The sequence below is a fragment of the Cladophialophora psammophila genome, assembly GCF_000585535.1.
Source record: "Cladophialophora psammophila CBS 110553 chromosome Unknown aczJe-supercont1.1, whole genome shotgun sequence".
Taxonomy (NCBI): Eukaryota; Fungi; Ascomycota; class Eurotiomycetes; order Chaetothyriales; family Herpotrichiellaceae; genus Cladophialophora; species Cladophialophora psammophila.
The window spans coordinates 2,960,679-2,974,470 of record NW_006912922.1 but is presented as its reverse complement, the minus strand read 5'-3'; the positions used below and the strand labels follow the sequence as shown (position 1 = coordinate 2,974,470).

General features: G+C 51.7%; 4 protein-coding genes across 4 annotated transcripts; 3 read left to right on the top strand and 1 right to left on the bottom strand.

Annotated features, from left to right (window-relative positions):
* Window positions 1–214: 214 nt before the first annotated feature.
* A1O5_01037 (uncharacterized protein) lies at window positions 215–616 on the top strand (the record flags this gene model as incomplete). Its single annotated transcript, XM_007741656.1, has 1 exon — window positions 215–616. Exon 1 carries the CDS (start codon window positions 347–349, stop codon window positions 614–616), a length of 270 nt encoding a protein of 89 aa, XP_007739846.1. The 5' UTR covers window positions 215–346.
* A 1,879-nt stretch (window positions 617–2,495) lies between these two features.
* On the top strand, window positions 2,496–3,324 carry A1O5_01036 (uncharacterized protein; the record flags this gene model as incomplete). The annotated part of the gene is made up of 2 exons (XM_007741655.1): window positions 2,496–3,124; window positions 3,147–3,324. The coding sequence occupies 2 exons, from the start codon at window positions 2,496–2,498 to the stop codon at window positions 3,322–3,324; spliced, it is 807 nt and encodes a 268-aa protein (XP_007739845.1).
* A 6,600-nt stretch (window positions 3,325–9,924) lies between these two features.
* On the bottom strand, window positions 9,925–11,759 carry A1O5_01035 (uncharacterized protein; the record flags this gene model as incomplete). Its single annotated transcript, XM_007741654.1, has 3 exons — window positions 9,925–10,052; window positions 10,108–11,596; window positions 11,664–11,759. The coding sequence occupies 3 exons, from the start codon at window positions 11,757–11,759 to the stop codon at window positions 9,925–9,927; spliced, it is 1,713 nt and encodes a 570-aa protein (XP_007739844.1).
* A 448-nt stretch (window positions 11,760–12,207) lies between these two features.
* Window positions 12,208–13,732, top strand: A1O5_01034 (uncharacterized protein; the record flags this gene model as incomplete). The annotated part of the gene is made up of 5 exons (XM_007741653.1): window positions 12,208–12,312; window positions 12,373–12,495; window positions 12,546–12,770; window positions 12,812–13,316; window positions 13,368–13,732. 5 exons carry the CDS (start codon window positions 12,208–12,210, stop codon window positions 13,730–13,732), a joined length of 1,323 nt encoding a protein of 440 aa, XP_007739843.1.
* Window positions 13,733–13,792: the final 60 nt, after the last annotated feature.

The following is a 13,792-nucleotide window of genomic DNA, read 5'->3' as shown; positions in this document are numbered from 1 at the left end:
TGTCCACTCTTAATTTTGGCATGGAAAGGTAATTCTGGTCGAGATGAATACTGTGGGTAGATTCTCTACATTAGCGATTTGACTCTAATGGCTGATCCTGTGCGCAGATAAGGTCGACTTGGTATGGTCTTTGAGTCCTGTGCTGCAGTACTCACTATTTTGAGTGTCCCGGGTTACTGCTCTGGACTACGAGTAATTGAAGGAAGCTCGCTAACAGACTATCTCTCATAGGATCGGCTGGGGGGTGCTCTGTGTCGCCGGTGGAGGCGCCTATTACTTCGCGAAGAGATCGATCAACGCCGACCGGGCTGCTCGATATGAGGCTGAGCAGCAGAGAAAAGCTCGTATGCAACGTCTAGAGGATTCACATATTACTTCCAATAAAAAACCTCCTACCACGAAACCGAAGACCAAAATAATCGACCAGGCCGATGCTTTTACTGGATCACAAAGCTCCAAAGGATTGGATCACGCGGGCAGCCCGAGCAGCGAGATAAGCGAAGATGCTGCACCCGTTGGACATGCCCCGGTCGACGGAGAACAGAGAGTACGAGAGAAGAGCAAGTACGAAGCAGCGGAGCCTTATCGAAGCAAGAAAGGAGACAGACTAAGTTGAGGGTATGAAAAAGAAGGACAAGATATGTTGTCAATGCCTGAGATATTATGTATGGGTAGGCCCCGGGTATTGATTTGGTGTGTACATTCATGACTAAATTCCTCCCAAGTTGAAAGTCGCAGCTCAATCTTCTGTTGCTCTTGTTGTTATTCCATCCATGACCATGGTACGGGTATTATGCTGACCGCTCCCCCAATCATTTCCAACGCCTCAGGTGTACCAAGTGACCTTAACGCCGACACCATGCTTCATTCAATCCTAATTCGCCAATACATTCCCATCATGCATGGCAGCAAAGGGGTGCATAGTGCTTTCTCGAAGCATTTGGGTGTCCTGAGTCCCGTTCGCGCTTCGACTCAATTGCAGGAGGGACAAAAGGTAAAAGGACCGCCGACGTTATTAGAGTCCCTGCGACGGCTGATTGTAATCTCGTAGCCGGCTTGGGTACTTGCGCTGAGAAATGGCGAACCGCCGTTTGTGTGAGGGTGCTGGTGACTGTGCCTGCGAGACTCATGGCTGTGTGTGTAGAGGTAGCGCGTTCTGTACAGCGAAGAACGCGAATTGTAGGGAGGTATCGGGAAGGGAAGATCCGAAATAGAGAGTCAACTGCAGAAATGTCCCGCTTGGTAGTAGGTATAGGAATACTCCGTTTAGATCTTTGTACTCCGTACAATGCAGAAGAATCTCAGGAAACCCGAGGAGAGGGGGAAGCGGGATGTTTTAAAGGGGCCACTGAGTGTGGGATCAAAGGCGTCGAGAGGTGGTAGGCAAAGGCTAGTGTTGAGGACCTTTGAACTCACAGTCAGGCGCCGAATCCGCAGGAACAAAGTCGCAAGGAACTAGTACGGAGTAGTAGGAGGCGATTGCGTGCTGAGCAATAGAAATGATGCTGCTGGAGGATGGGGATGCCAGGTACGGAGAACAAAGCGGCTGTTGGGCATCAGGTTGGAGGGTGAGTGGCCTGAGACGTCCATACCTCGAATGCTACCGTCCAGTGAATTTGTCTATTGTTTGTAAGATGTGAGCGGGCCCTCAGCTGAGCAAGAGGGCTTGCGGGAATCATCAGGCAGTACCTAGGAGACAATAGGCAGCGGGCGGTACTGAAGCGGTATACCGAGAATCAGAAATACACGCGGAAAGCGTGCCGGAAACCAATTCGCCTGGGATGGCAGGAGAGCATGTCGGTAACGCTGGCCTATCATGTCTGAGTCTTTTAAAGCACCTCCATCTTATAGGACGATCGCAAGGCTGGTGGCGTGGTGGCGTGGGTGGCGTGCAGAAGGCAAACGGACGTTCTTCAGCCTTATCCGAAAAGACCCTGTACTTGTACGGGGTATGGAGACGAGTAGTGTGTGGCGTTGATGCACGTGACTGTGGCTGATGTGGCTGGAGCTCCGCGGCAGCAGCCGTGCCAACCTTTCAAACATGTTCATGCCAATCGGCCACCATGGCGACGTCTCGGGAACCGAAACTACAACGCGAAGAACAAGTGTTGAAACTTTAATCTCCTCCTGTATAAATCAAATGGCTGCTCACCACATCTCTCTTGCCAAAGCCTCCTTTGGCGCCTCTCTCCTGCGCCCCGACGTCACTAAGGTTGCCCGCGATGATCTTCCCAACTTTCACAACGCCTTCGAGGCTGCCCTCTCTCAATGCTCGAGTCGCAATATACAGGTCTGGAAAACTCAAGAATGACGCAAACACCAGAGGTGGATTGACTGAAAAATTATAGACGTGTAAACAATGGCTGTTGGAAAATGTCGTCGTCTCTGCGGCAAGGACCACCGCTTTAGGGAAATATTTGGTCACCGTATGCAGACACCTTGCAACTCAGCCTGAAGAAGCAATACACACAAGAGCCTCCCGTCGGCGACTTCATATGCTCTACTTGTTAAATGACCTTCTCCACCATGCCAAATACCACGGTGCCGATGTCGCCCTTCGCAACAACCTGTCACAATCTCTCGAGCCATTCCTGGCTGACCTCTTCCAATTCGGCGCATCGGGGGCCAAGACACGCGTGCGGAGACGACTGTCTGATTTGGTCCAACTATGGAAAGAAGAGGAGTACTTTGGCAGACATGTTATCAATCAACTGCACGATGTCTTAGCTGGCACAACCACTGAGACGAAACCGACGCTTGAACCAGAGGCCCAGCGCAAACAGAGAGATACTGAGCTCCCATACCTCATTCCCTCGACGCACGGCGACCCTTCATTGCCGTTTTACGATCTCCCAGCTGGTAATCTGATGCGTCACATTGTCCCGAACAGCTCACAGCCGATACAGCCTGACGAGGTCCGGGCACTCCAGTTTTCTGCGGGCCCCGCAGATGAGAGCCTAGTCAATGCACTCAAAGACTTTTTGAACGATGTCAAGGGCATTAAGGACACCCTTCCCAACCTCGAAGAGTCCGGATTGTCTCCAGAGATTGACGAGATGGGTCAGATCTCATACCATGATGAGGCTGGAGATCTGGTCGGCGATACATATTATGGATGGTCTCGGTCTTTTTGTGACAAGATGAAGAAACGTGCTAGGAGGGGTTCTGATGACTCCTCTCGACGGACGAGATCAAGAAGCTCGGATCGCAGTCGAAGTGCGACACCTCACAAGCGCAGACGTCGCAGCAATTCGACCAATGGACGTTCCGGATCCTCAAGGTCGTATAGCAGGTCACCTCGCAGACGCACCTCAGATAGACTAGGGAGACGATGGAGTCGAAGCCGCAGTCGGTCACGGTCAGGAAGCCGCCCATATTCATCTGACGATCATTATCCGCGACACGGGCAATCTCCGAGGCTTGACCCATCAACGGCTCACATCAATGCGAAGGTCGCGCCAATTCCTCCGCCTCCGCCTTCTCTAGGAATGCCGTTTCCACCTCTGCCCCTACCTCCTACCGGTATACATGTACCTCCTCCAAGACCGCCCCAATGGGTTGGTCCGTGGCCTCCTCCTCCGCCCCCACCGCTTCCCCAAGGCCACACTGGATTCCAGAATGTTTCCTTCCCTCCTCATCCTCCGCCGCCGCCAACCTTTGCCCCTCCGCCCGACGGCTGGGCCCACTATCCCGGTGCACAAAACCAGTATGGAAACAGGCGTTGATGGATCTCCCACTGGTCGTGTTGATACTTGTTCCCTGTTTGGTGGACTCTTCAGGCCGTCTTTCTCCATCTTCCCGGACAGGATAACAGGGAACACAGTGACCTCAGAGACATCTACTGCACGCCAACCAAACCATTAATGACCCCAACCACGAGCAAACAACCAGCTCTACCTAGTTGACTATTGAATAAGTGCCGTCAAAAGGAGCATCGACTTGGAACTCGTATGGACACCGCTTATTACGAGGAGGCAGCTGCTGAACCCGATAGCTGTTAGAATATTACGAACATGCCGGGTCTCGAAGTGTCATCCACAAATGAGCCATTGCATGAGGCCCTAGAATCTAATAGGGTCAGATATGCCTCGCACAGTTGAATTTGACGTGCCCCTGGTAATCCACGACCTTTCTCTGCAGAAACCTTAAATATTGGAAACTTCGATTGGACAAGGAGGAGATAAATCTTTGCCTGGCAGACCCATGAGTGCTCGGATGGTCATGCGATTGTTTATGACGGGCGAGGCGCAGCTATCGAGGACACTGATGTGGACCATTCAAGGACATGTTGATCGCCAAGGTTTGTGCCCTGATACCGCATTAGGACTAGGTAGAGGGTTGGCGGGCTTGGCAGACGCAAGGCTGGGACTGCATTCCGATGCTTGTCCGACGTCATCGCTTCCACTGGCACAGCGAGACGGCAAAGGGTCGTCGGCTCTCCCTCTGTGGCAGATACAGACACCGTCAACCATCACTACGAGTACCACGAACCTCTCCTACACATTAACGAACATTGGAAAAGAACTTTTGCCTAACACCTCTTTCGTGTTTCCGCGTTGATTTCTGTACAATCTAACCTGCAGGTCCGTTGCTGGTCTTACCGTCGTCGACCGGACTGGTATGCAAACTCTCCACGACAGCATCTCCCTCCACCGACGATCACTCTTCAATAAAACCCCCGGCCTGCTTATCTTGAATGCCTAACAACGAGAATCCCTCGGCAGAAAGCGTTGAGTCTAGAGCCTCCTTCGCAATCCACATTTTTCCCGCATGCCGGTCGAATGCGAGATGTGATCATACTTATTGCATGCCTCTACCACCAGACCCTGGAAGACTCTGTCCTTGACTGATCGGCAGGGTCGTTCTCCACCTGCGAACAACGCTATCCGTGACCATTTGCTCGATGCCCACGGTCTGGTCGGTTTGGTCGCGTGAATCTTCATTTTCGCTGGGGATCGAAGGCCACCTCTGCCGTTTGATCACCATACCATTGAATTCTAGTTCGCCAGATGACCACTCAGCTTCGTTCCACTGACGGCAACCTGCATAACCTCTCCAGAAGTCTCACAACGCCTATTGGTCATGCCATACGCCATTCCTCCGCCTCCAGGCCTTGACTTTGCCCCCATTTCGTTGGTCATTATTCTCTCTTTTTTCCCCAATGGTGGTTCAGCCTGGCGCGCTGAATAGTCTTTGCGAAATATATAACCATATTGCCAGAATCCCCCCTTTTTATCACCTCTACCCCCAGATCCAGCAACATTTTCAGGACATTTTAGCGATCTGTTCGACCTCGAGCAATCTCAACTCTGTGTTGTTGAACTCTGCAGATTCCACACAACAAGTATCAGAAAGCTCTCAGACCTTTCCATACCATCACCAACCATGCCTTCCGCCGTTGAATACCTCACCAGCCCTCACCAGAGTTTCAACTACGAGTCTGACCCTATCGCGGCAATGACTTCATATTCTCGAATGATGCATATGCACACGAAACAACAAATGGATGCAGCAACACAGTCAGCACGCCGACGAAGTCCTCCAGTCGGTGTCGCTGCCCACGCCCAAGGCGGACTCTCGAAGCAGAGCACACATAGCAGCAACTCATCACGATCATCCTTTTAAATCCTCCCTGCAGCTTTTCCTGAGCTGAGCGTTCGAGCTGTCAACTTATACTACAAAACAACTTTACAATCACAGAAGTGGTGCTGCTGTCACTGAGCAGACTGAGAAATTTGGGTGATTGTCCGGGGGCTGACATGTCACACACCCTGCTCCACGCTCACAAATTCGAGTTATACAGAGGCCTCTACCTCCAAACCTCTGACAATCTCCATTTCACGGCTTTCCTAGGCGTCCTTCTTGGTGTTTGAGCTTCCATCTAAATTCACCAAAATAACAAGCTCAGGGTTATTTCTCCCTTTAAAAAAAGCACCATCGACATTGGGCGGCGCACTACTACTCTCTACGGCCACATATAGAGCTTACGATATCAAGCTGAAAATGAACTTTTACAAAACCTGGTTCTACTTCCATGTAGACCATCCTGAAACTGAGCCAGTAGGGCCGATTTAATTAAGTTTTCTTAAACAGGTGTGCTAGAATCATCTTTACACAAATCATTCTATTGAGAATGCCATAGTTGCCCGATGAAACAGGGGCTGTATGATCATTCAGAGTAAGTGACTTGAGAGCCTGTTCTCAATAGGATACAAGACTTCCCACCCAAATCTGCGAAATCAGCGAACGTGGGGGCAGTGGGTAGCAGCAACTGTGTACGGAGGACAAAGACTAGTACTGTGCATGGCACGAGCACCAGAGGGCGCTGACAAAAAGTCAGTCTTCTCCTCTCGTGCAGCCTGGATGGGTGGCTTGCATCCACAGCCCTGCGTTGGGTAACAGCCTCGTCGATCGCTTGCATCATACCTTCTTTGCTTCTCTCCCGCAAAAGCACGTCATGGAACATTGCCAGACTCCTTCAACAAACAAAACAGTCTCCAGACCCCCTTTTCTCCACAAATTGCCCATCACCGTCGCCATGCTGTTGATCGACGGGTCTGGTGGCATCATAGCCCCATTCTCGCCTCCCGCTCCATCATGGGAATTGTGAAACCAGAGATGCTGAATTGTGATTGTTCGATAAGATTCTGCCATCATATCAGCGGGCGAGGGATATTGCTGTATCTACCTAGTATTCTTCCATCGACGATAGACAGAATCCGTCCCCGATCACCCTCTCCTTTGAGGGATCTGGATTTTTTTTTTAAAAAAAAAAATAGAGAGAGAGAGAGAGAGAGAGAAAGAGAGAGAGAGAGAGAGGGAGGGATGTTTAGCACAGTGTGACGTTACAGCCCGTGGGACATGTCGACGGGACAAAGGGAGCCATCCTTTGACCTCACTACGCGACCACTCGATGAGTCCAGGAGGGGGCAAGGTCACCGACTTCGCCTCGCCCCAGTCAGGGTAGGACGCCTCCATCATCTGCGACAAAACTCGCGCTGATGCTTTGTTTTCGTGATACGTCCCACTTCTCATCCTAATTACCTCTTCCACATATCGCAGACGGTAGTACACATTCGACACTCACCTCATGGCCTCAAGAAGATGTTCCTCTCCTTCATTGTGTGCAAGTGGCTGTCCTGTCTCTTTTGCCTCCCTAGACCAAGATCGAGATCGAGATCGAGAGTCGGATTGTATTTTGTCTCCCATCGTTGGACGGTCTTGACACTTTGTCCGCTGTGTCACTGGGAGCGGAAACGGGGGGGGAGGGGCCCTTCTCGGCAGTATGTAGTCAGAGGGTCTCGGACCGGCGAGTCGACATCATCGCGAGAGTCGTTTCGCCGTCGAGGGTCGTTGCTATCCCCATCTCAGGCGCACTCCCAGCGGATTTGACCCGTGGCGACGTTGTGATGATCCCTTCCGTAGGTGTCGATGGCTTGTCCCCACGGAAAGAGAGCTTCTCATCTGTAACCCGTTGATCATACCTGTTCGAGTCCAACTTTGCGACGCAGTCTTCGGGCGCTCTCACTGCTCCCCAATTACAGCTGCCCTAACCAATGTTGCCCTCTTACCCATTCCGTCTCGGGAAGCTGCCCTTGTGTGGCCATGTCTTGCCCTTTGCACGATCTAAGCTTATGTCCAAGCAGCAAAACTGTCTTCACTAGGGCTTGTTCGCTCTTGACAACGCTATCTCCATCTCGTCAGCTCTTAAGTCGTTGCCTCTCCTAGAGGGCAGATTGTGGCAGATTTTACCTCTTCATTCTGAGCAACTGAGACTCTTGTATATTTGAAAAGTCCCCAAGGTCGCTCGCTCTCTGATAACCCACGAGCCGTTCCTGCGAATTCAACTGCTGGCCACACGCTATGGAAGGAGGGTCAAAAGGATTGTTCAACGGACAGCTTTGCTAGACCTCATTTCGCCACCTGCTCTCCGACCGAGGACTTCAGGATCAGCGTCTTTCTTGCACCGATCAGTTGCCCCTTAATGTCTGATTCAGGTCATCACAATGGGTATAAGCCCTTGAGATTGTGACGACTATCCTGGGGTCATGACGCAAGGTTTTCTTGCTCTTTAGGAGAGCAAGACAGATACTCCCGGGTAACACACACGCAGAACTCACGACCGGAGTGCTGTGCGAGAGAGTTCTGGACCCGTTTCTTTTCCCTGAGAATGATGTTCGCACGACATGACGATAATCTTTTCGAGCAAACAGACCCTTGTCGCCGTTAGTGATGAAGTAGTCTCCCCACCTTTTCTTCCCTAGGCATCGAGATCGTGCAACAATTTGACTTATCGAGGCTGGACCCATTGTGTCTTCAAGCAGAGAGTGCTTATCCTTCTCCCTCAACCCCCCTCTGCTGTGGGGGTTCGTTCTCGATTGATCGATATCGCTGAAGGCGAACGCCCTATCTCTCTCTCTCTTGTATTGTAACAGAGCACTTCAGGGTTCGGCGTGCACGTGCAACAACGCACAGAGGCCTGTCCAGCAGATCGGGAATCGAGAACGCGGTTCTGGTTGATACTGACAAGACAACACCACCACCAACACCACCCAGAAGGGCAGCGGCTAGGGCTACGAACACCTAGCACAGCGGTAGCATCGAGGAACAGGACAGAACTAATAAAACACTCAAGAATAGAGGTAGACGGCGCCAAAAGCCATGGAATTCATGATACTCTGCTCAATCTGTAATGAATGGCACACTACCAGCACTGTAAACTGTCCTACACCCCCCTCTCTACCAGCCCATTTAGGTTTGACATGTGACTAGACAACTTTTTTTTTTTTTCACTCTGCCACCGCTCTACCAGCCCAGCACAGCCCATCACAGCACAGCCACCTCGCCTTGTTACAGTATGGCTGAGTTGAACCATCCTGGCAATTGGAAACCCTGTCATCCTGTCTGCTTGTCAGGATCGAGATAGATTCGCTCTTTCATGCTGAAACTTATGGACGGACGGATGGGCGATATGCGTCGCCACATGTTGAGGGGTCTGACCCTGGGCAGCCCAAGGCCGAGCACCTCGCTCCCCCGCTCTGAATATCACAATGAACTCACGCTCGCTCCGTTCTCATCCCCGGTAACTCCAGCGAGACTCGGGACACACCATTCCTCGATCCCCGTAGCCGCTGACATGCCGAAACGTACCGTGTCGTCGGCGTGCGCCAGCTAAGATCTCGAGACACGCCCGCCAGCTCCCCGTAAAGGCAAAATCGGCAGGCAAATCGGCAGGCATATACCAAGGCTTCTTGCTGGCATCATATGCACAGGGGCAACGCAATTCGTAGATAGAGCACACCGGAACAACAAATCCCCGCATGCAGCACTTCTTCCCGGCCTGTCCTAGGAGACATCCATCAAGTGATCGAAATCAGCGAATTTTCAGCGTTATATACGTACCTGTCCCCTGAATTCCAATGGCAATGTCTGAAGTTGAGATTGAGATTGAACTTGGACTAGAATCTAGAAAACCCCCGGAACCCATGCCTGCTTGCCCACATGCTGCACGCATGAATGCATGCAAGCAGGCATGGGGCCCGGATGTTTGAGCCGGCAACTGGGGATCTAGCCTCGCTCGCTAGCTTCGCCAAAACCTGGCGACGCGGAATAAAACTCCTCGTACCCAGTAGCCACTCCCTGCTCCCTGCTCCGTACATGCATAGATGTACATGTTACCCGGAGGCTTCCTGGAACCAAGCACTACTTCCATTACTCGCGAAGGAAAACCTGCTTGCTACCTAAATACGGTTGGATCCTCGAGTGTGAGCGATGGTCGCTTTAACCTAAGCTTGAACTAAGGCTAGTCACTAGGCTACAAGCAGTGGCCTCATTAAGCACTCCCGGAGCACCTCCCGAATTAAGGCTGGCCAGGGCTGGCCAGCACTTCTTCTCTCAGTCCGAAAAATTGTCTGTCAGATCCCCTTACAAATTAGTCTTGCCAGCACAGGAGGAATCGACCGCATTGTTCTCTGGTTTGTCCTCGACAATATCGAGAGGCGCGTCAATGGATTCCGTGAACTCGCTCTTGGGTTCCCGAAGGAATACAGAGCCTGTTTCTCGTCAGCCTGTCGGTTCGGTGCAAAAGCATACGGCGGGGGCACCCACCAACCAAAGCGACGAATGTGAATGAAGCCGCAGCAGCCCAAACATGGCTGAAAGCAAGACTATATGCCTTCCGCAGTGCCACTTCTGCTGCTGCGATAATTTCTGGAGTTGCTTCCGGTACCTTTGATAACGAAGCTGGATCGCCCGATGTCAAGGCTCCGATCAATGACACTAATGATGTCTCGGGGAGTCCGAGGGGTAAGGTCGCTGCGGCGATCTTCGGTACTAGATTCTTCGAGATCCCGGCACTGAAGACGGCTTGGTAGATCACCAGTCCTGTCGAGGCTCCCAAGCTTCGGACTGATAACACCAGACCAGATGTAATAGCGATGAGCTCTGGTGGGGTCGAGAATTGTGCTGCAACAACGAGAGTGGTCAGAAGGAACCCCAGGCCTCCTCCAAGAAAGATCATGTAGCCCCAGAAGTTGGCTTCAGGAGTGCTTGCTTTTGACGAGGCTGCAAGAGCAAAGAATAGGAGAAACCCAAGGAATCCAGTCATTGAGGGGTATCGGACCGATCTTTTCTTCCAGATAATCAGCCCGGCAGCCAGAGCGGAGACGATGAATGCGAAATAGGACACAGCATAGCAGAGTCCCACTCGGAAAGAACCCATCGACGGGTACACTGTGCTGAGCTGAAATGGCACAAAGTAATTGGCTGCGAAGGCACAGTGGCCCTCAACATATATGCACACCAGTGTGATAGCGAAGTTGCGGTCGATGAACAAGCTGTGATGAAACAGGCCATCCTTCTTGAACTTCCACTCATACACGATGAGACTCAGCAGGATGACAACTCCGACCAGGAATGGACCAAGCACATGAGAGCTTTTCCATGGATATGGATTCTCAGCCCAGGAAAGGCCTGTGCAAAGAAGAGATACTCCGGAAGCGACCATGGCGTATCCGACCCAGTCAAGCTGCCGTAATTTTGCCCGGAAACTTGCAATTTGGGTCTCTCTTTGTGGCGGATTGTACAGGAGGGCACATGCAGTTGCAGAAGCCGCATAAATACCGGCGGAGATGTAAAAGTAAATGCGAAATCCCTCAGGGTTGGACTCGGTGAGAGCCCCTCCAGCGAGGAGTCCGTATATGGCACCCAGGCCTACCGACACGTTCACACTGGCTTGAGCCCAAGATCGATACTTCCGTGGCAGCACTTCTGATACGACCGCGTGGAGGAGCGGCTGAGCAACACAAGACAAGCCCCCAATCGTAAAGCCCGCTATGGCCATTCCCATAGAGCTTGCTCTTGACACAATGATTGCACCGATACATCCACAGGATGTGAAGCCCACCAACAGCCACTTCCTGCCCCAGAAGTCGGCAATCTGGGCGGCAGGAGGACCAAGGGCAGCGACCAAGATTCCGAGGACAGCCGTAGGCCATGCTGTGAGGGAGGGGTCACCAACGACAGCAGCAATGCTCCGAGCGAGTAGACCTCCGCCAACCAACAAGGTCAACTGTCCGAAGTAGATGCTGCCGACGGCCTGGCGATCTGAGTCAATGCAGATTCTGTGATCAAATTTTTTTTTTTTTGGACAGGGTCTTGCCTACCACCACCAAAACCAGAGTTTTGAGACGATTCCAGTAATTTTGTGAGGGCCGCTGAACAACAGCAGCCTCGATGTGAGTGCTATCTGGGCTTCCCATATTGAACTGAGAAAGTTTTGTTGGTTGGAGAAGGTTACAAGCCTTATAGAGTGTCCTCTGGGCGTCCGGTCAAGGGTGGTCTGGGACTGCTGGACTCGACCTTCCGTGTGGTGCACCCGTGGCTTAATGTATATACTACTACCGCAAGGCTGGAACTCGTGCCCCGGGTACCCACAACACCCCGAGTCTAGGTCTCCAGATCCACCTTCACCCTCCAGCCGGAGTCTGCATCTCTGGAGGGTCGCTAAATCTTGTCGGAGGACCGATGGCTGTCAAGAGCAGTGTCCGAACGTCGAACTCTCTGGCACATGCCGAGGACTAGTTATCCGCTCTCTACATCTCGGCCCGAAGTAAGTCTACTTCTGGCATGCCATACAAATCACAGGTCGAATCGAATCTACCCATACCTCCTGCTTTTCGAAAGCAGAACGAAATTGTCTCATGTATCATGGTTGCTACTTCATTTCCAATATCGGTTTCTAAGGACAGCCCTTTCGGGCTATATAACATTCCTTTTGGTGTTTTCAGCACATTGCCAGGAATCGGTCATGGGGTTAGCTCCTCCATTTCTGTTGGACCTGCCGCCCATACTGACGCAAACATTTCTGTTTAGCCCCGACCACGGGCTGGCGTCGCCATTGGAGATCTCGTCATCGAGCTCCATGTGTTGGCGGACTATGGAGTATTTGGTGCAAGTCCACAGACTTCAAACTCATGGGGAGAAATCTTCTTGGAGGTATGACTGCTCGATAGTGGTTCTAGAGCGCGATCGCTGACCGACAATAGCCTGTTCTGAATTCGTTTGCGGCCTTGCCTGCTGAGGATAGGAAGCGAGCCAGATCTACCATTATTGAAAACCTATCCAAGGTGGACTCGTTACTCTTCACAACCGCAGAACTGAATGAAAAGGCTTTTGTAGCCGCGAAGGATGTTCAGATGCATCTGCCTATGAAAATTACAGACTACACCGATTCCTTTTCGTCCCTTATTCATGCTCAAAATGTGAGCCCGGTTGCCAATTTTGGTGTCGTTTGTCACTGAATGGTTGTCAGTCAATGCATCCGCTGGGACTTGAGCTTCCTCGAGCCTTCACCGAGTACCCAATGGGTTACAATGGTCGCATTTCTTCCATTCGGCCATCCGGCACCAACGTAGTTCGCCCTAGTGGCTTCTACCTCAATGACGGGGATAACAGACCTACCTTCCAGCCGACCAAACAGCTCGATTTCGAGATAGAGCTTGGAGCATTGATTTCTAAGCCTATCCCTTTCGGCACCACGGTAGATGCCAAAACTGCTGCAGATCACATCTTTGGGTATGTCTTGCACAACGACTGGTCAGCGCGCGATATACAAAAGTACGAGATGCCGCCCCTTGGACCGTTGCATTCTAAAGGCTTCATCACGACGATCTCTCCATGGGTTGTGACAGTCGACGCTCTGGATAGCAGCAAAACCGGACCACCCACATCCAACGGAACAAATATCCATCCATCACTTGTTGCCGATGAAATAAACCACGGTGTCTACGATATTGAGTTCACTGCCACTGTCAAGCGTAAGTCTGAATCGCTTCCCCGGCGCCCGTTTAGTGCTAACGCCTACGTAGGTGGTGTCAATGCGAGTGTAGAAATCGTACGATCCAATTATGCCTCGTCGTACTGGAGTATGCCTCAGCAGGTAGCATATCAGTCCTCTGCCGGTCACGGCATCAACACTGGCGATCTGGTGGCCAGTGGCACTATATCGTCCCCGGCGCCTGAAGTGAAAGAGGGTCTGGGGACATACGGCTGTTTGTTGGAGGCTCTCGCACAGAAGCACGTGCTACCAGAAGTGGGCGGGAAGCCAATGTCATGGATCAAAGACGGTGATGAGTTTACGATCGAGGGCTGGTTCAAGACCGAAGATGGCAGCAGAGCTGGGTTTGGAGGTTTGACGAGCCTTGTCTTGCCCGCCAGACCTTCTTGGCCATAGTAGAAATATGGTAAGGCTGATATTGTCTATTCACGGCGGAACTGAGTTCACAAGAGGGTA